General features: G+C 41.4%; 1 protein-coding gene across 4 annotated transcripts in view; it reads right to left on the minus strand.

The window, feature by feature from the left end:
• Positions 1 to 1,204: 1,204 nt before the first annotated feature.
• APP (amyloid beta precursor protein) overlaps positions 1,205 to 21,144 on the minus strand; it is a 224,362-nt gene continuing 204,422 nt past the window's right edge. For all 4 annotated transcript variants that reach the window (XM_087755993.1, XM_087755995.1, XM_087755992.1 and 1 more), the window contains 3 exons: positions 13,063 to 13,163; positions 9,838 to 9,984; positions 1,205 to 2,475 (listed from right to left, as the gene is read on the minus strand). In XM_087755993.1, coding sequence (XP_087612119.1) covers positions 2,374 to 2,475; positions 9,838 to 9,984; positions 13,063 to 13,163 — 350 coding nt within the window. In that variant the 3' untranslated portion in view covers positions 1,205 to 2,373. The remainder of the gene's footprint in view (positions 2,476 to 9,837; positions 9,985 to 13,062; positions 13,164 to 21,144) is intronic.

Consider the following 21,144-nt stretch of genomic DNA (forward strand, 5'->3'; position numbering starts at 1 on the left):
GCAGAGGGAATAAACACCTGGCCGGTGACAGGCAACGGGAAGCTCCGCAGTTTTTCCTGCTGCTGGTTCGGAGTAGCAGGTGTCTCTTCACCATCCTGCGGCCTGGCAGGTGCCTTGTGAAACCACCAGCCCCAGCTGTTCCCTCGCTGAATGAACATACCTCCTGGTCAGCCGGCCAGCACGGCTGTGTCCCAGGCCAGCAGGCAAACTGGCCGAACAGGTGAGGTTTTGTGGAAGGTCATGGATGGGGAGGAGGGATGAGTCAGCGCAACAGGGCTGGAAAACGTCGCCTTGTCTTTGTTGCGGTCTGGAGCGACTCACCCACTCACCTGAGCTGCGCAGCCCCGCTGCAGCCACGCTTCGTCTCGCAGACAAACGCCGCAGGCAATGCTGGAGACGAGGCTGCTGTGGCTAGCAGATAAAATGAGTTAACAAGAAGCCTTCCTTGGATATATATCTTGCTGTCTTTATTCTGCTCCTAGCTCTCCTTCCTCAGTCCTGCTTAATTTCATCTGTTTGCTACAGAGAAACAGCAATCAGCTTGCTTTTTCATGCAACGTGCACCTCCAGTTTTACTTCCTAACCCGGTTTTTAGCTCCATCAACCCACCTCCAAGCTCAACCTGAGGGGTCCTTGCTATGAGCTGGGTACAGAGGCCGCCTTGAAGATCACTGGGTCTGCTCACCCGCCCCTGTCTGGCCTCTCGGCAGGTCAGCCCTGTGGCGTGGGTCACTGCGCTCTCCCTGTGCTGCAGCCATGCCCCCGCAGGGGCAGGGGCTGAAGGAAGCTCTCAGCTGGGCTTCCAGCTAGCAATGGGCAGAAAGTGCTGGGCTGGCATTTACATATCACAGCTCACCAACAGCTTCGCTCCCCTTCTGCAGCTTTTGGGAAAAAAATTACCGGTGGTGCCATTTTACCCTTCCTGGGCACCTGCTGTCGTGCCGCCGTGCCGGGCTGGATGGTCTTGCAGCCTGGGAGGCTTCTCCTTGCATCACCGATGAGGCACGCTGCAGGGCATTCATCTCGCCAGGACGCCGACAGCACAACGTGCCGAGTCTCGGCAGCAGCCGTGGCGAGAGGCGAGCTGGCCGGGAGGTCGCTCCTGGGGACGGGTGGGGAGGCGGGAGGTTAGGCGTTCGCACCACGCTCCTCTGCACGAGTGAGGGTGGCTCGTCGGCGCAGAAACACACCACTACAACGGGGCTCCTCCAGGAATGTATTTATTTACATAAAACGCTATTATACAAACTGAAAGAAAGGAAAAGAAAAAGAAAGAGACGATGTCTTAGAGGGGCAGGTGTGCCAAAGTCGGCGCCCCTCGCTCCCACCCCATCTTTCTGCTGCCTTCCTTCTGCTCTGGTCCGACTGTGGGTGCCGTGATCCTTGTAGGAAAATCCCTTCCCAACCCTCTCTCAGTATGAACATCTGAGAACATGAACAACACGTTTTCCATTTAGAGTGGCTTTCAGAAATCTTTGTTTTCTGCCTCCAAAGAAAACTCTTGCCCAAACGTTTTTTTCTTAATTTATTTATGTAACACAGTGTAGAAAGCTGTCAATTCATAAGCAATGGTTCTGTACAATCATCCTGCAGAGGATCCCCGTTAATTTTCGACCAGCAGGCACTTTTCCCCCCCAGAAGTGCTCACAATTAACAGGGATTCTTTTTAATATTTTTTTAAGATCAAAAAGATACATGGAAAAGAAAATAAAGTTTACCTTTCAATGCCTAAAGTGTGCACATAAAACAGGCACAAAGAAACGAATGTGTATTCCCATGATTTCTACGTCACTAATACAGCAGGAGCAACAATCTGTACAATAAAATGCAGCTGCAGAGGAAAAGAATTTCAATAACTCATCTGGAATACTTTTTAAAAAATGTTGTTTTACTTTAAAATGCATAGTGATCAGAAAAAAATGCTCAGCAAAGAGAAGCAGCTAAACCCCACAGACACAGAAAGCATCCCCCATCAATTCTTAAAGCATATTTCAATTAGGACTTAATTTTTGTCACAAATCACAAGAATAATATACAACTGGCTAAGGAACTACATGATAAATAATTGGGAAAGAGAATCTATCCATGCACTAGTTAAATACAGCTAACCTCTTTACAGTACACAAAAAACATTCATTAATAATGTAGTGTAAAGACTGAAATGTAAAGAGAAAGAGAGAGAAAATACATTACTGATTTTATTAATTCAAGTTCAGGCATCTACTTGTGTTACAGCACAGCTGTCAAAAGGCGAGAATGAGTAAATAATAAAACAGAGTGTTTTTCTTTCTTTCCACATTATTCTATAACTGAACACCGATGGGCAGTGAAGCAATCATTCTGCTGTCCAACTCATGAGGCTGCTGTGGTGTCCTAGTTCTGCATCTGTTCAAAGAACTTGTAGGTGGGATTTTCATAGCCATTTTGCTGCATCTTGGAAAGGTGACGCTCCTCTGGTGTCACTGCAGCGTCCACCTGTCGTGAGAAGAAACAACCAGGGTCAGATTCTTGCTTAAATCACAGCATAGCCCACATTTCCCCACTTTATGGCCATCCCACGTACTTTGTACCTTCCCCTTGCGCATTCAGGTCAGAAAGCATCCTCTGAAACGCAAGACAGGGTTTAAAGCTGAGGACAGGTTTATTCCCCCCTAGGTGTTTTGTTTTTTTTTTTTAACATGCAAGGTGGAAAGTAAGTTAGGTCCCAAGCTCAGCCCAAATCTAATAAAAAAGTCTAAAAGAAAGGTGGCTGGGAAGTGATAGGGATACTTCTCCACTAAACAGAGTATTAAACCTAGGACCTGGAGGCTCTCACGTTGTCTGAAGAGACAACTGTCTCTGAAAACTCTTCTCTCTAAGTTATGCAGCACCATGAGTGGCCTCACAAAAACCATCAATAGACGGCACTGCACCCAGCCGTAAGCGAGAAGCCAGCAAACAGCTTTAAAAAGCAACTTGCAAGACATGGCCCTTCCAGCTTGAAGCGTGGTAGTTCACGTTTTGGCAAGAGTAATATGCAAAAGATACGGCAACAGGAACAATTCTGCAACTTATTTTTTTGCTGCAGGACTTCAAAACCAGCTGACCAAACTCAGCAGTACCAGCTTTGTTGTCTCGATCAGGAAGCATGCAACTCCACAAACAAAAAAAGGGGATATATTTTGCATCTCCCTGCTAGCCCCCTACTATTAGGTTTTTTCCCCCTAGGATATACATCGGTATCTGCACTTGGGATCAACTGGATCTCAAAACAAAAGAAAAAGGTCACTAAAAAGCTGAAGGAAGCACCTTGAGGCTGCCTTCTGTCTATATTGTGCTCTCAGATCTGCTGCAGATGCTGTGGTCTCAAGACCAAGCAAAATTAATTGGAAAAAATAAAATGAGGGTAGCAAGGAAATTCCAGAGTAGCCAGGCACAAGGTGGGCAAAAAATCCCATTGCACTCACAGAAAGAGAACTTCTGTGGCTCCAAGGTTGAGTTCGGCTCAGTTTAATGACAGAAAGCTTGAAGTGTCCGCACTGGTTTAAGTATTTCTACTTAACAAAAATTGACCTTTCTTGATTACTTGGAAGACAGGCTTAAAGACAGCTCATTCAAGACTTCTCCATTGAATATCTGCTGCTTCACAAATTATTTTCTTCCTTCACTGAACATTACAGTAATATAAAACTCCATCAAATTAGAGTGGGAGAGAACAGTCTCTAAATGTTGATTAGGTGTTTTACCTCTGCTGTATGAGCTCAATACCTGTTGCGTATTCAAAACCTACCGCACCCTGGCTACCTTGCTAACCACCTATCAAAACAGAGCTAAGAAAGTCTGCTTATCAGCTATTTCATTTGCTATCTGATACCTCTAGTGTTTGACAGCTCTTAAAAGAGAAGGTAAAAAGTGAATTTTACATTGTCAAAAATTTAAAATCAGGAAGGTGCCTAAGACTCGACTCTAAAGTATCAGGTATGAACATTTTCCTGTGGATTCCTGTAAGTAATGACCTTTAGGAAAAACAGCCGTTTACTTTTAGCATAAAAATAGCCTTCTGGATAATGGAAAGTGTATTCTCTCAAGAAGCCTTACATAGCAGGCTAATTTACTCTAACCTTTTAATAAAAAAGCAAAGGAGAAGTACTGATGTCTGATACTAATTTTAAATCTACTCTACAATACTGGAAATAACTCAGGTTAGTGAGGACAGACTATGACCTTCAGTAAGTTGCTACCTGATACCCTGGAGAAAGGCTGAACTATGTTCTTCCATGCTTGGGAGAAATGCAGGCTGCTCAGCTTATTTTTGCAGCCGCTCTTTTAGCGCGGTAGGTTATACCACAGGACCACCTTTCCCACAGTAGCACCAGAAAATGGCTCCTCTCAGAGCCATCTTCTGTCTTGATGTTCTTTTATTTGTATCTTCCATCAAATCTCTTTTCCTTATGCAATAATTGCACTTTTTTGTGAAATACCCCATTTTAACAGTCACATACTGTTTTTCCTCACAAGCTGTTGTGAAACTCTCCATAGCTGGGAGTCCCAAGCATTCCAGCAAACCCTTGACTCCGGCCGGCAGAAAGGATTACTGGGCTGAGCTGACATGATGCTCCCTGTGTTTCTGATTCTGCGATATAACTTGGCCTTTTCTGCTGTTAAAATACTGCCATTCAAAGGCTGGCTTCTTCTTTTTTTTTTTTTTTTTTGAAGTTGGATTTGCATGGAGTAATTCTCTTATGCAACAAACCCAAAATACATCTATTTCTTCACCTCCTGTGACACGCTCTCAGGCAGTGAGATCCTGTTTAGAGAGAGGTTGCTCTTGCTTTAAGCTGCTTTTTCCAGATTTCCCTTGTTTTAGAAATTAGGGAGGAAAAAATAGTGTTTTTCTTTCCCTGCCCCCCTCCCTCTCCAAAAGTGACAAAAGAAACTTTTTCTTTTCCACTGAAGGATGCAAGCTTCCCCTGGCCAGCCCACGCGAGCGGCGAGCGCTCAGCTTGGCTGTCAACAATCATTTTGATCCATCAAGGACAGGAGAACGCCTGGGAGTTTCACAGCCTGTCTCCTCTTCAACCTCTACACCCAAATCCCCCAGACATTTCTGTACGACAATGTGCTCAGCAGCCAGCGTACAACTGTGCACTGGCATTTGAACGACGCGCCCGTGCCTGCCGCCCAAGTCTCGCCCAGCAGCGAGGGCGGTGGCGGGGCTGGGCGAGCGGCAGGGAGAGAGCTGCCACAAGGCACAGCACTCATCTCTGCAGGCGTGTCCAGGGGCTGGGTTGCTTCCTGCTGCTGTACCTGTCCTTTCTCCAGGGGTTTCCACAAGGATACACCATCTATATCCACGTGCAGTGAATCAACTTCTGGCAATTCCTAGACTCTATTGCTGAGTTCAGCAGAGCAGTTGTTTTCGATGTATGTCATCAGTATAACAGCAGTAGGGCCTAACAAATCCATTCCATATAGCTTTTGTACAAACATGTAAAAGGCCTAATCCCTGCCCTGAGGACCACGCAAATTCAACAGCGTTAACTGTTTCTGTTGTGACAATGTCACTGCATGCCATCTGCTGCTGCTATAGCTGTCACTAACATGGCTGCGAAGGGAAGAGAAGAACAAAGCAGGGGAAATGGCAAATGTCCCTGCAGCCTTTTCAGCACTTACAGAAAATAAGAATACACAAGCAAGCACAGAGGAAAAGCCACCCTTCCTTTCATTCTTGAATGGGCTGCTGTAGCATCAAGTCAGCCCTGGTTCTTGTGCACAATAACACCATGCTACAGGAGTATCTGGTGCTTCTCCAAATCAAGAAGTGAGAGCCTCACAATTCACAGCTAAACCCACCGACAGCTCTAAAAGATTCCCTTCTAAGCATGAAATTAAAGCGCAATATGAAGCTCTGGGGTTGAAGGATCGGGGTCTCTATGTACCAATACATGCCTGAGAGCATCTTCCTTTCTAGGAGGCTCCCCCCACTAGGCTGGGATGCAAAGGAGGGGTACCAGAACCTGTGCTGTATTTCTTCATATTTAAGCTCCAAACAACACTGAACTCTGTCACCTGTTTTAGCTTAAGCCTCCCACTCAGCACTTTTTATTTAGGACTAGAAGATGTGTTAAGCACACAGCATAACCTGCTTGCAGGAAAGAAACAGGGTAAGACAACAACATAAATAAAAAAGAATCAAAGAAAGTGCAAGGCAGGAGACACTAAAGAATTGATGAGAAACTAGAGAAACTTGGAAGAAAATCAGGGAGGATAAAGATTACGAAAAAATATGATGAAAGGCAGTGAAATCAGACTGAATTTTTAACACCCTTGTACAATATTCCATATTAAAAAGCCCCACTTTGATAAAACTAGTTTACAGTGAAAGTCCAATAACCTCTGAAATGTGGCATTTATAGATGAAAGGGATTTATTGAGGTTCCTGCTTGCAGTCTTAAGTAATTTTTTTTTTTTTAATTTCCTCTTCAGACTTTAAAATGACTAGCGCTGGTACGCTAGCACCTCTCTTTCCTGTAGCTGTCTGCTGCAGGGTAATCCATCTCACCGCCAACCTATGTGCACTATCGCTCATCCTGAATGTCTTCTACTCACTTTTACCCATTTCGACTCTGCCAAACTGTCCCTCTCATTTCTTACAACCTCTGTCCTAGGTATCGCTCTGCCAAACGACATGCCTTGAACCTGATTATCTCCTTGTCAGTAAATCCCTAAAGCCCTTTACCATTTTAAGAAGCTTTTTGCACCCATTATGGAGGTGACAGAAGTTGAACACAGCATGTAAGAGATGCGGGTACTCCAGCACTGCTGAGAAGCAGCCAGGACACTTCTCTTTTCTACAGCGTGATGTCTCTTAAGAAAACAGCACGGTCAGGCAGATAACCTCATTTGAGACTGTCCATCTATCCCCTTCTGCTCCAGCGTATGGATCTTTCACACAGAAAATCCTATTGCGGAGTCAGGAAGATGGTAATGCTGCAGAGAAATTCATGCGCTGCCTCTACACACATGGGGCAGATCAAAAGCCCAGACAGGAGGTGCTGGCAGCCCTCAGAGATGCACTGAACACAACACTGTTGTTTAAACGATGGTAAATGGATGCTGCCTAATATATACCCGCAGAGCGGACTTGGAGAGATGGACTTTGGAGAGTACTACAGCAATTTTAATCGCTTTTTGCTACAGCTGTGACCCCTCTTCTTGTCACCTCTCCCCACAAGCTCCTGCTGGAGCTGCTGCCTCTGTAACAGAAAGCAAATGAATTTCAAAGAGGAGATCCTGGAAGAGGACAAGCTGAGACAGACGGCTATAGTCTGCAGCACAGGAGAGGTGAGAACGTCTCTTTTGCCACCTGCTTTCATGGAGGAAGTCACCTCCTGCAGACAGCTGGGGTGGGCGCACCAGCAAAAACCACCTTCAAAACGTTTGCTGGAGCTCCTATGTGCACATATAATAAGTAATTTTCAATCACTCGGTCATTTACTTAACTGTGGCAGTCCTGCTCCTGGAGAGGCTGAACCACTTTGAAACATCTATATTCTCAGATTGGAAGAAAATTATTATGACACTTTTTCTAAATAGGACACGTATATTCCTCCTCAGAGCTTCAAAAAAAAGGCTAACAGGATTTTTAATAACGTCTTTTGTTAAAGAAATAGTGAAATGAGAGAAAGTACTACAGTCAGAGTTGACTTTTTGGAAGATAAGAATGCAGGTGGAACAGAACCTGTTTTGTAATCTTGCATCCATTATCACAGAGTTAAATTCTCACAGTAATTTCTGACATGCAACAAACAGGTTGCAAGATTTGTGAAAATATACTCAGCCAACCTAGAGCTGATGTAGTTATTTTTACATCAAGTGATTTTGCTCTTTCATGCTTTTTGTGCACAGCACGTTAAAGGTGCATTGCTGCTAAATGAATTAATCCTCTTTAGAATGGAACAGCTTAATTTTGAAGACACTGTAATAAGACACATCAATTGTATATGGATCTTTGGGTGGGTTTTTTTTGTCCAAAGTGCTACAAAATTTTCACCAGCCTAGGACAAAAATAGATGTTATGCTTTTCTTGCAGGCAAGAAGCTCAGACAGTGAGGCTACGCAGTCTGCCAAGACCACAGAGCAAGTCTGGCAGAATAAGGAACCCTGCCTGCCAATGCCAGACACAATGCAGCAAATCTACAAGGCAACACCATCTACAGTGTGGTACTATATGTCGACTAATATTCTTAGTAGATCCGCATGCTATAGCTTTATGGTTTTGTCTGTAACATTTTTTTTATGCCCTAAGTGATGCTGTCATGTTGACATGAATTACTTGTTCAGCTTGTGCATGTTATTTCTAGTCCACCATTTCCAAGTTCACTATGAAGAAAGCTCATAGGAATCCAGGATTACCTCTGCCACATCATTCCATCAGGTGAAGCCCATCTGAAATTTTAAGGTTGTCCTGCAGTAACGGTATCTCCACAGTCAATGTCTGATTTGGGGCTTTGGCCTAGCAAGCCTCCTGACCTATTCTGTTGTCCCTAAATTCAGCCAAAGCAGAGTCTCAGATTGCACAACTGTTGGCAGCAGCTATCAGCTCAGTAGTTTAAAACTAAAACCTGTTTCAATTTTCTACAAAATGGGCTCCAGCTTTTCATATGGAAAGTTAAAGCCGAGATTCTTGCTTGCTATTTTCTGCCTCTTGGCCCAAAATTCTGCACAGCTTGCTGTCTGTTCAAATCTCACCCCAAACACCCTTCTGACCATGTCTCTTTGCAAGGTTTGAAGCTACATGGGCAACCACAGCATGAACATAGGGACGCACAAGCACAGGCTTAAGACAAAAGCTTACTCAAATATTTTTAAGACCCTTCATTGCCCCAGACAGTGGAATACATGCATCAGGAAGCACGTATGTCTCCAGCAAGACCACAGCAAGTTTCATTTGACTCAAAGTGAAACCAACATAAACTGTGGACTTGAACAAGACTTACTTTCCATCAAAAATGTAAAATACCAGTTTTGGAAGGCAAAAACATATAAGGATCTCAAGTGCTTAGTAATACAAGTACTATCTGCAAACCAGACACTCACACAGCAAACTAGATACCAAAACATAACGTGAAAAAAAAGTTACATGAACCCCCTTCCAGTTCTCATAATTGAGCTTTTCTGCTTACAGAGATCTTGTCTTAAATCCAAGCAACAGACGAGGTATTTTAAGTTACTGTAAATTGACCACAAATTTACTTGGTAGATTGGGAAGAGATGAGGGTTTTCATCTTGAAAATCCCACACAAGAGTCTTATGTATTATTTGTTTCTCAAATCTATGAGTTTCAGATTTGCCATAAATCAAAAGCTGTTGGTAGCAAAAGAAAATCTTGTTTAGAGAACAAAAAGTAATAAAGTATCTGTATAGGGAAAATCCTTGTAGTGCACAGCACAATCCACAGAAGACCTGCCTCAAATGTTTATTTGCAAGCTAAATAAAGGAATCTCTGTGTATTAATTCCCAACAACAGTAAACCCACATTTCTCCTCTTGTGCAGTATCTGCTTATTGGCTACTGTTAAATTTCCTATAAAATGAACTTTCACATTATGAGGTGATTGGTCTGGCATAGTTCCAGAAGAGATTTTTGTGGTTTTACACCCAACTTAATACGGTTCATATTGTGTCTGCATTTACAAAATAAGGCAACTTGATTCCACTCTGCTAGATTCAACCACTCTGCCTCTGAACATTAGGCTAGCCAAAAACATGGTTTCTTCATTTGTAAATGTATTTATAGAGCAGTGTGTTGACTGTGTTGTACATGTGACACCAGTTGTGCTTGGTAGTCTTTTCTTACCTCCACAACCCCATGATGAATAGATGTGTACTGCTTCTTCTTCAGCATCACCAAAGTAATGACAATCACTGTTGCTATGACAACACCTCCCACCATTAGTCCAATGATGGCACCTTTATTTGAACCCACATCTTCAGCAAAGAACACCTACAAAAGAAAAATAAAGGAAGGTGGCTAATAAAAAGCTCACTGAATATTTGGCTAACCTGTCCAGCTGCCACAGCAATAGAAAGCCTATTGAAGTATCAGTAATTAAACAGTGTTGCATGTCATCCTAATTATTCAAAACTGGATCGCTGTACCACAAAGCTCTCATAGTTGGAGAAGAGCAATTTGGGAAATCTGTATCGCCTGTGGTGTAGCAGTGCTGGTGCTAAGGGGAAGACTCATCTCCATGTCTCTGCTTCACACAGGCCTTAGATATTAGCTGCTTTTTTTCCTTGGGTAAGTGAGTCAAGCTAATTGCAAAATGACTGATAAGCTTGTAGAGGAGTAAACCAGGGAGCATACAGATTTCTTTATTTTTAGAATGCTAATCATAAATCTACACCTGTGTGGCTTGTTTGGACTATGATGCATTTCTTCAATAAAAGAGCAGTGAAGACCTGTAGGACAACAGTGAAACTTGCACGCAACCAGTTGGGAGAAAATTCTCACACCAAAGAGACAAGAGTCCAACAAAACCAAGCATGCTGATTTAAGTGACCACCAAGGGATGCTTCAAGATTCTGCAGGGCAAATGGAGAATGAGCTATACCTGAATGATGACAATACTCATGTGAAACCTAGATGAGGTAACAGTTGTGTGAAAAACAGAGAAGACCCACTTAAATTATATGTACTGATAAGGCAAAACTGTGGACAGCAAGCTGCTTTACTGTGCATTTAATAAGACTGGCTTTTAGCAACAGGAGCAGGCATGAAAAGTGGGTGATTGTTTTCACTGTCCTGTTTTGTATTCAAAGAATATGCTGGATTATTTTACATCTATGCATATTTTACAAAGCTTTTGTCCGCTTGTCAACAGCAAGCTTTTATTATTATTATTTTTAATCAAAATAGGCAAAAAGGATTAGAGAATAAATTACATTCACAGAATTGTAAGACTTACCTCACTCTGAAAGACTAAATACTTTGACAGGCATTTAACAAAAATGCAGAGGGAAGCAGGAAACCAGCTGAGAATTATAATGAGCTGTATAACATTTGCACTCTTTAAGAAATACAATCTTCCTCAGAGAGGTATTAAAGCATGCAGTATAAATATTTATATTGTTCCTAGTCATAAGCAAGAAATGTGTTTAAACAAAGTTAAGAATTCACTAGAAAGTACACACAATGGACAGTGTTGGCATAAGATGATGTGAAGTAATAATTTCTTCTGTCAATTTTACCTGCCCAGGACTGAAATTCTGTTACCATACTATTTTGGAGCACTGTGGAATGCCCCAGCTAATATACGTGTGCAACAGAGGAAGGCCTTAAGCACTGCGAGCCATGAAAATCAACTGAATGTAGAGTTAAAACGTGAACATTCATAAAGAAGAAAATAACTGCAATTTCAGCTCAATTCAGAAGTTTGCATGTAAAATACAATGCGCAGCTGAATTCAAAGCAATATCCTAAGGAGACTGTTTCAGTAAATCCTACCAGGACACAGAAGAAGGGAAACACAGATGAAAGTATTTCCTGCTTACTGCTTTTGAATTCAAGCTAACGGAGAAGGGCATCAGCTAGACTATGGCATGCGGTAAATAAGCAATGCCCTGTAAGGCATCAGTCCAGTACTTTCTCAGCAATACCGGACTCCTTGCTCAGTCTCAATTGAAAAGATAACCTAGAGGACAGCTTACTAATTTTTAAATAATGGTTGCACCTATCAGTAAGAAGCATAGCATAAAATGCTTTAAAAAGCTGGAAAGGTCCCATTTTAAGCATCACACAGATTACCCGAGTGCAGGGATTGCAATGCATTCCCTATCAGCCACCACGGTAAGGGTAGTTTCCAGCACCAAACTGCTCAGGATGGTATCAAACCACTTCAACATTAAGGTTGCTGCTGGGAAGTGCATGAACACATTCCTGCAAGTTCCTTCCCTTCAGTAAACTGCACGGGTTTACTCCATCAGGATGTTTAACCCATCTGAGCTAAGCACATCAGAATTTCCCAAATTAGTGCTAATGCATTTTGGATTAGCTCGTCAAACTGGGAATTCTCAGTTCTCGGCATCAAAGAGATGGCAGAATATCTTTTCACACAGTGATTGCCTAGTTCAAATGCAAATTTGAGTCCCATGTTAATTTTAATTTTCAGCACTACTTAGCTTTAAGAATATATTAAGAAAAAAAGCTTTCAAGTTTAATATCAGGATATTGAAAGTCACAGGACTGGAATCTCATCATGTAATATACCTTTACAAAAGAGGAAGCAGAAAAGGTTTATACTCAACACTGCTGTATGGGTTCTTCATTACTTATTAAGGGACTGAAAAAAAGCTTTTAGAAGATGCTTGTTCTTACTTACATTGCTTTTGGTTGTTATTTTTGTGTTCATAAGAAGCACAGTTCAAATGGGGAACAATATTTTGCTCCTACCTGCCCTTCACCTGTTAATAATTTAATATACCTTAAGGAACAAATCACACAGATACAGCCAAGTACAAATTAAAATTAAGGCCAGTGGAGAATCTCCTCTTATCCCAAGCAGGCGATCTTGCAAAGGGTTATGCTCCATGGAGTTCAGCCTCCTTCATGTACCACCACCATCTGTTTTGACAGAAAAGGAATCTATTCCTGAAACGGTGTCACTCTATTGCTGCACCATGCTGCGTGTCTCCATCAAACATTTCTTTTTTAAACTTACTTAGCGTTTTCCTTCCTCTGTATCCCTCCTCCTTAGTTATGTGACCATGACAGATGGACTGTGGGACAAGTATTGCCCATATGACCACATCCAGTCACGTGGCAGTGCAAGGGCAGGAACTGTCAGAATTTCCTCTCATGTGAGACTTAATGGCTTTCCATCGTCTCTCCTGAAATTATTCCAGGTTTACACTCATTTAAGAAAGAACCAGAAAAATCATAATCTGTTCACGTGAAAACTTTTTGTTGGCACTTTCAGCATCCACATCAGTCAGGGGAAACATGGCCATAACTGACCCACTAGTTCACGATTGAATCAGCACCTCAAAATGCACGTGTGGAAAGCACTGTTTGTTCACTCACCAGCTTTTGATGATGAACTTCATATCCTGAGTCATGCCGGAACTCTGCATCCATCTTCACTTCAGATATCTCTTCTGTTTTAACGTTAGTCAACCCAGAACCTGCATTGCACCGCAATGACAATTCATTAAAGTCATCGGCTCAGTTATGCTCTGCTTACCTCCACCATTACAAGTGCAGAAGGCAACGGTATCATTCATGCAGAGGAGGTGTGATGCAATGTGAAAGGGAACTGGGAGGAAAGTGAGGTACATCTCATGTTTCAGTTCCACTGAGGTGATACAGAATGAGCTGGTAAAATTTCTCCTCTGTTAAATGTTCCTTAATCCACTGCGGCTATGTTGGTACCAGCATCAAAGGCTTTCAGCATGAAACACTGCAAGAACAAAACTGTGAGGGACCAACAGCGGTCTCCCGAATTGGCTCACAGGATGCAGACAGATCTGCTCTGACAGCCTCTTTAGCCATGTCAAGAAAATTTGGTGTTTAGGCCAAAATATTCCTCATCCCTCAGCCCGAAGCTCGGGCTGCTGTGAGGAAAAAACATACCCATGGTGTGAGGTGGGGAACCCCAGATACTGTGTTTTCTTGCTTCCTGTGAGTCTGTATCTTTTGCACAAACATGCACAAGTAAGAGTTATTAAAACGTTCGTGAAGTTTACACAGTTCTTATTGGTTTTCATATTTCAGACTGCTCAGAATTAATATGATTCAAGTCTTGACTTCTGCCTGAGAGATGATAACTGTCCCTCTTGATTAGAAATGTACAGTAAAGCAAGTAAGCAAAGCTTGCAGCTATTTTAATTGTAGATAATTTGCAGTCCTGTTCTCCCCTTATGAGCGCGAAGGGGAGATGCTGCACTTCAACTGGAAAGAAGGTCTGGATTTCCTCCTGGAAAACAGCCTGAGGAGAATGAGCCAGACTTAACAACAGCTGAGCAGTGCATCCTATATATGTATCTACGAATGTTTTGTCCTGAAAAGCTGGCTCTGGCTTATAGAGAACATATGGGTATTCATGTAGCTGGTTATTTTCCTTCTCAGTACCAACTGACTTACATTTATATTTCTTGGAGGTACAAACACTGCAGAAGTGTGGTGTTTATGAGAAGTTATTTCCTCACCCTATCTAATGTGATAAGAACAAACTGGTTCATATTCCTTGTCTATATTTATTTTAGCATTTTATCACTCCAGCTCTTCTCTCCACGCCTTCATTCCGATTCATAGCATTTTGGGCTGACCTTAAGCTCTGATGCAGGGGAAGAACCTCTTCTAAAATGCTCAACACTACTGACTGCTCCTGTGCTCCACTGTCACTCTGGACTCTCAATAAATTCTTGAAGACTTCCATGTGCCAATGAGCTCCACAGTCTGAAGTAGCACTCAATGCAAGAACTATTGCCCTTTTATTGCCTTTGAATGTGCATTTTCTTTTTTCAGTAAATGCTGATTTATTTTTGTATTATGAGTCAGCAAGAACAGACCTTCCCAAGAACTTCTCTGGACTGTACAGACAATCCCATTCTAAGGTTCTGATCTTTCTTTTCACAGTAAACCATACAAAGGAGAGAACAAGAATCATCTTCATGCAGTAAAGTATTTATGGTTATTTTCTTGAACAGTCTGACTGCCCCATAAATTCTACTTTAGTAAGTGTCTTTTTTTTTTTAAGGAGTAAAGCACTTAAAGATCTCAAATTTCTTTACTAAGCATCTGGTTTTTGATGCCACATTACAGTACTGACACAAGTATATTATGACATTTATATACGAGAGACCACTTCTAAACGCAAGAACCGTAATGTACTTAAGGAATTGCAGTTTGAAAACAAACCATGATGTTCTGTCAATGAAATACAGGAGGAAATGGAGATGAAGGAAATAAAACCCACATGGTACCTGAAAAGAGGTTTAACTTTCTATCCTTGAAGCAGCTATGGTTAGTTTCCCAAACTAAAATAAGAATACAATTTATTCTCCTTTGTGCATCATCTCAAAATAGCCCCTACACCTGCACCAACGGGAAGTGAAGAAAATGAGAACGTGTATCCGGCTGCACAGAGGCTCGCCTCTTCAACCCCGCTGTCTTTGGTTTTAGGATTAAAAGGGGAGAGGGAAAAAAACAACAGTAGAATAGCAGTGCTTCACATAGATTAAATAGCTGGGGGGGAAAGGGCTTTCCCAGGACTTGGTTCACTGCCCACAGGTGTAGCAGCTGAAGAAGCAGCTGGCTCCCAGCTGCTCGCCACTGCCCATGGCCACACTTGCTGCCCGTTAGACACGCTGGCAAAAGCACCATGTGGAAACTCGCCCAAGGCAAGGGCCTGGGGAATTGCACAAGTCTACTGCTATAGCTGGCACATTCACTGAAGCTATAAATATTGATTAGAACATATCCACACATACATGAAATACATCTGTGAAGAATCAACTTGTCTTTTGTTGAGGGAAGTCCTGCCTCCCAAACGTCTTAGAGCTCACCAAGAAGAGTTAGGAAGCACATGGGAAACAGTGATTCGGCTTGGAGTGAATCTGGATTTCCAAAAAGCCTTTGAGAAGGTCCCTGATCAAAGCTCTGGCAGAAGCTAAGATGGCAAGGATTAATAGGGAAAGTCCTACATGACTTTCCATAACTGATTAGGAAAATAATAGGAATTCCTAAAGATAGGAAATGAAGTGTAAATACACAGCCATTTTTCACAATGGAGGAAGGTTACCAGCAGGGCCCCACAAGGATCTGTGCTGTTTGTAAAGTGATCTGGATAAGGGAGTGAATAGGGACGTGACAAGCTTTACTGAAAAAAATAAAATAAAAAAAGAGGATAGTCAAAACCAGCTGCAAAGAACTGCAGGAGGATATTACAAATTCTGAGTGCACAATACAAGGGAAATGGTATTCAATGTTGATACAATGTAATGTGATGCTCACAGGGATACACAGCCCTAACTATACATACACAACAACGGGCTCTAAATTAGCTCTGTTCTACCCAGGACAGAGACCTTGCAGTCACTGCAGATAACTCTCTGTGGGCAGGTGGCTCAGTAGCAGTCAAAAACGCAAAGAGAAAGCTAGGAGTAATTATGAAGGCATAGAGAAAACAGAAAACATCATTACACCACTATATAAATGATGCATCCTCATTTTAGATCTGGCTATCCATTCTGGTCACCCCACCTCAAACAGAGGCAGAAGAACTAGAAAAGATACAAAGCAGGGACAGACAGACGATCACTGGTATGGAATGGTTTCTGCACAAGAAGGACTAGACAAATTGGCAGTCTTCAGACTGGAAGAGGTAACCAAGGGGGAACACTACAGAGGTCTATACGACAATGAATGACAAGGAGAAAGTCTACAGGAAACGGTTATTCATTATTTCTCCTAAGAAAGTACAGGACACCAACACAGCTATGACACAGCAGATTAAAAATTAACAAAAGAAAGTGTATGTATATATAATTTGGCACAATGCAAAATTGGACTGTGGAACTCATTGGCACAAACCATGAGGATGTTCAAAATACAAATGAACAAATGCAAAGAAGAAAGGTTCATCCAGGGTTACCAAACACAATGGTGAAAATACAGTTTCCAGTCCTAGAAGTCCATCAAATGCTGGCCGCCAAAAGCTCAGAGGATGTGCCAGGAGCATAAGGCAGAGGTGAAGTCTGTAAGTATCCTGTATGCACCGCTGCTAGAGGCAGGATACTGGGCTTGGGTACTTCTGCTCTTGGGCTCTGACCACTTTCAGTGCAAGTAAGCTTTGATAGCTTAGACTGTGGGTCTTTGTTAGCTTCAGTTAAACAGAGCGAAACACCACAGGCAGGAGTTACAGCAGCATTTCAGGAGGCAGAACAGGTCAGGAGCCTTCACATCAATGAGCGATAGAGGGTGGTAAGTGCATCAGCAGTCTCAGCTGCTGGAAAAACACAGGCTCAGGCTTCCCTAAAGCCACATTTCTTTGAGGGTTCCCTTCCCTCCTCCCACTCCCATCAAACAGTAACGCTGGAGCTGTACTTCCAGCAGGCAGCAGGTTAAACAATCTTTTGCCTTGAGATCAGGCAGAAAATTTTTGCTTTGGGCCATGCGACCAAGGTCTGGTGGTCTACTTGGCCTTACTCACCAATCCACAAAAATGCCATAGGATCTGAAGACAAAGCAGGACCTGATATTAGGAAGCTAATGATGTTAGACTTACTAAATCTTGTCTTTGGCAGCTAGCACAGGAAAAAGGTCAGAAAAATCTTCTGTTGCACTAACAACCCTGATAGCAATTTTTTCCTTCCTCCTATCTCTCTTAGGAGTGAGGAAAAAGACTTTTAAAAGTACAACTAGGGTAAACTGGTGGTCTTCTGCAAATAATTGATTATACAGTTAAGAGAAGAATGACTCTGCACTGGCATCAATTAAATACCTGGTATGAGACAAAAACATATATGAGGTTACACATGCCTTTCCACCATGTTACATAGTAGAATTTAGACTTTCTGTTTAACAGATTTCTCTTTATTTCCAGTTCATTCACTTCCCTGTCCTGGTGACTACATACTTAGACCAGCATGCTAAAATCAAAGATTTATTTTTCAAAGGTAGTAACTGAAGAAGGAAAAACTGAAGAAGGAAAAACTAACTGAAGAAGAAAAAAGGGTTTTTCCAAAACTTTTATCAGAGGTGTGTGAATCAGGTAAGATGCAAACAGCTAAGGGCTGCCTAATAACACTCCACTCTTGCATTGAAGACAAGCATACGAAGAAAAGTTAACTGTATGACAGACCTTTAATTCTGACACAAAATGTTTTTTTCACTACCAAGTCTAAAATACACAACCCAAACACAAAAGCCAGTGTAAAAGAAGAATAGTGAGAGCAACAGCCTCACTGCAAATTCACAAATAATGATAATCATTAGTGCTTTGTCTTCTGCATTACATATTATCTTTAGGGAGTTGCATTCCTAATTACTTCAATTTAAAAATGCTGCAGTTCAGCTGGTAAATATATTAACTTGCAACTCCTTAGAAAATCTGACAGAACTATTTAGCCATCAAAAACATGGGCTTAAAAGCATCTAGTAAAATCCAACAAAATGAACTATCTATGATGGGCTTTTAATTATATTGCTGTTAATTAGCAATGTTAACTGCTTTTATACACACGTGTATACATTCACGCACACACGTAGCCAAACATCAAAAAGAGCAGCATATGCAAGCCTTATTATTCCTTGCCCTTAAAGGAAAAAAAAATATTAAAAAATCATATGGAGTTAAAAACTACTCATATGAAATAAAAACCAAGTAGCTGCTTTGGGGAACACTTGATTCTCACACAGATGAGCTTTTCCATTTGTGTAAATATATATTTAGGCTTTAAGAAGGATAAGAAAAAGAGGATACAAGGAATTCCATGAAGGATGCAATTAGGTGTACATTATCTACTACACTGCTTGTAATTGCTTCATCTACTGCTTCAATAACAGCCTAGCAAGATTTTGTGATTTTGTTTTCCAAGGATCTGAAACAGTATTAGCTGTGACTGTGGTCTTCCTGTTACTTTTAGAGTTAAAAATTAAACCTCCAAGTGAAGCACAGTGGAAACTACCAGACCTGGGTGGTCTCTACATAGAGAAAACCCAAAGTAGCACGTTTAAGCAACAGATGTAATGACTGCATTCACGAAAACATTTAACTCCATGTCCGTGAACTGTATTTGAGTAATGGCAAGAAGAAGAAGAAAAGATTTGTTGAATCAAGTGTAGTAAACAGCTTTACCTGGGTAAAGCTTCATCTAAAATAAAAAGGGCAGATGTAAAGGAATGGAGTGTTTGAACAACTACCCGGGCAGACAGCCGCATGTTCTTACTCGAAGTTCAGCTATTACTTCCACATGACTCTATGACTTTGTGCAGGTCGTTTCATTTTGAAATGAAAGAAGAAGAATGAAGATTGTGTACTCACTTATAAAGATTAAAATGAAGGTTATATACTCAGTTTTTGTAAGGACAACTCAAATATCTTGGAGGAGTAAGTACTTTTAAGACTGCATGGAACTAAAACTTTCTGGTCTCTCCGTAGAAGTTAGTAAAATGGTGGTTCGCTTTTGCTTCATGGATGACTACAGGGCTCTCAAATCAGAGAAAGCAGAAAATAAGTGCAAAAAAGAATGTTACCTTTTTTAAAAAAAGAATCTAATTGGAACTTAGTATGAAATAATTCTTTCTCAGAATACCAGAGATTATTTTACATGTGTGTAAAAATGAATAATCAAAACAAGTAAAATTTGGTAATCTTTCTGGCATGACAATGCAGATGCATGCATGTGCACATGTAATTGCATTCACAGCTAATAACTATCTGATTTATAAGACAAAACAAAACAATCTAATGGAAAAAAAATCCGTTAATGATTTTTATTTGGTAGCTGCACACAGTTGGTTTAAGACAACTGTATTGAACTAACATCACTAAGACAGGAAACCCCCCCCGGCAATTTCTGGCAAGAAAATCATAAATAATTCACTAAGCTGCTCTATGCCCTCACCTCATACAGATTGTAGCGTATGTGCTAACGATTCTGCAGAACAGCCATTGCCTCTGCAACCATGTATAAAAAAAAATCCCTCAGCTTTCTATATCATGTAACAAAGATGGACATGTCATGATTTATCAGCGGAAGGGCCAGAGACACAGAAGCAGCTTTCTGTGCAATGTCTCCTCAAAATTATTGACTGTTTGCAAAAACAATCAACTGACAAAGAGTTGGGAGAATGCAAAAAAACCCCAAACTATACTACATGGAAGAAAGTAACACAGTTAATATCATAAAATTGTTGCACTGTGAATTACAGGCATCCTGTGAGCGATATCATTACAGCTGTTAGTGGTATAATTACAGTTGCAACTGTGCAACAGATGAGAATATGATCTACCCTGAACAGAGCTCTGGTTATTTTCTTTATCACCTTGAATTTCAGAAAATCTGCTGATACTAAGCAACATCCATTCTGATGGCACGTTTTTTAATCTTCACTCAACTTCCACAGGTCAGACCTGCTGAGTTAACATGAGTAAAAAGGAGCTTGCTTATGAGTATCTAAAGATGTTTTTATACGTATCTTTATGTGTGTATGTGTCTGTCTCTATACACAGAGAAAAAGTTACTAATAAACACGTACCCAAAATTCAGCTGCAAGAAATTAAATGTTCATCATGAAAAAGCGACCTCTGGGGCACAGGCGAGAAGAAAACACTATTGAAAAAGCTGTTACAGTGAGGCCATCAAGGAAAGAGGTATTCTTTCCATTTGAAGCTCTTCCTATGGAAGTTCTTGGGCTGGATTGAAGCCTTCGAACGTCTCCCTGTATGAAGCAACTTATAAATAGCAAGAAACATGTCATCATCTCTTATCATTTTGTGCTGTATTAAAAAATAGCTCACTGATGACTGCTTAGTACATCTCGATATTTTCCTTGCCTTTGACCTTTATCTCTGTTTACTTCCTTCTCAGGAAAGAAATGACAAAAAAGGGATTTAAGCATAATTCTTACTTTTGTTCCTCCACTTGTGAACTAAAAAGGGGAGGGACAGTGTGTGGAAGCACTTGGCTCCTTTTCAAATACCAGCGTGAATCACACCTATGTTGTATCTATACTAAGAAATGGGGGTCCCCCTGACATTACTCTCCTCCTGGGACTGACGTAAATCAGATTGAAATTCAAGCTTCAACTGCTGACAAGGAAGGTGGAGTGCAACAGAGATAGGGATTTGGACAACTGGCTTAAATTTTTGTAAATGCTTTAAACTTGGTCCTTACTCAAAAGCTTTTCCGCTCTATGGATTGGACAACGCTTCACACTTCCTGACTTCACTCATAGACTTTATTTATTTTTTGAAAGAGCGAGATCGATGTGGTGAAGTAACAAGATTCTAGTTATCACCAATACTACTAACAACAAAGTACTTGCTCTTGTTTTCTGTACTGGGACCAAATTATCTCTCTTGTGGGAAAGGGACAAAGATCATTTGCATGATTTTGATCTACTTTTAAGAAAAACATAGTAATCATTATTAAGAATGTC

Source organism: Nipponia nippon, unplaced genomic scaffold (genome assembly GCF_047370975.1).
Source record: "Nipponia nippon isolate SJK-2023a ecotype South Korea unplaced genomic scaffold, ASM4737097v1 scaffold_2, whole genome shotgun sequence".
Classification (NCBI taxonomy): Eukaryota; Metazoa; Chordata; class Aves; order Pelecaniformes; family Threskiornithidae; genus Nipponia; species Nipponia nippon.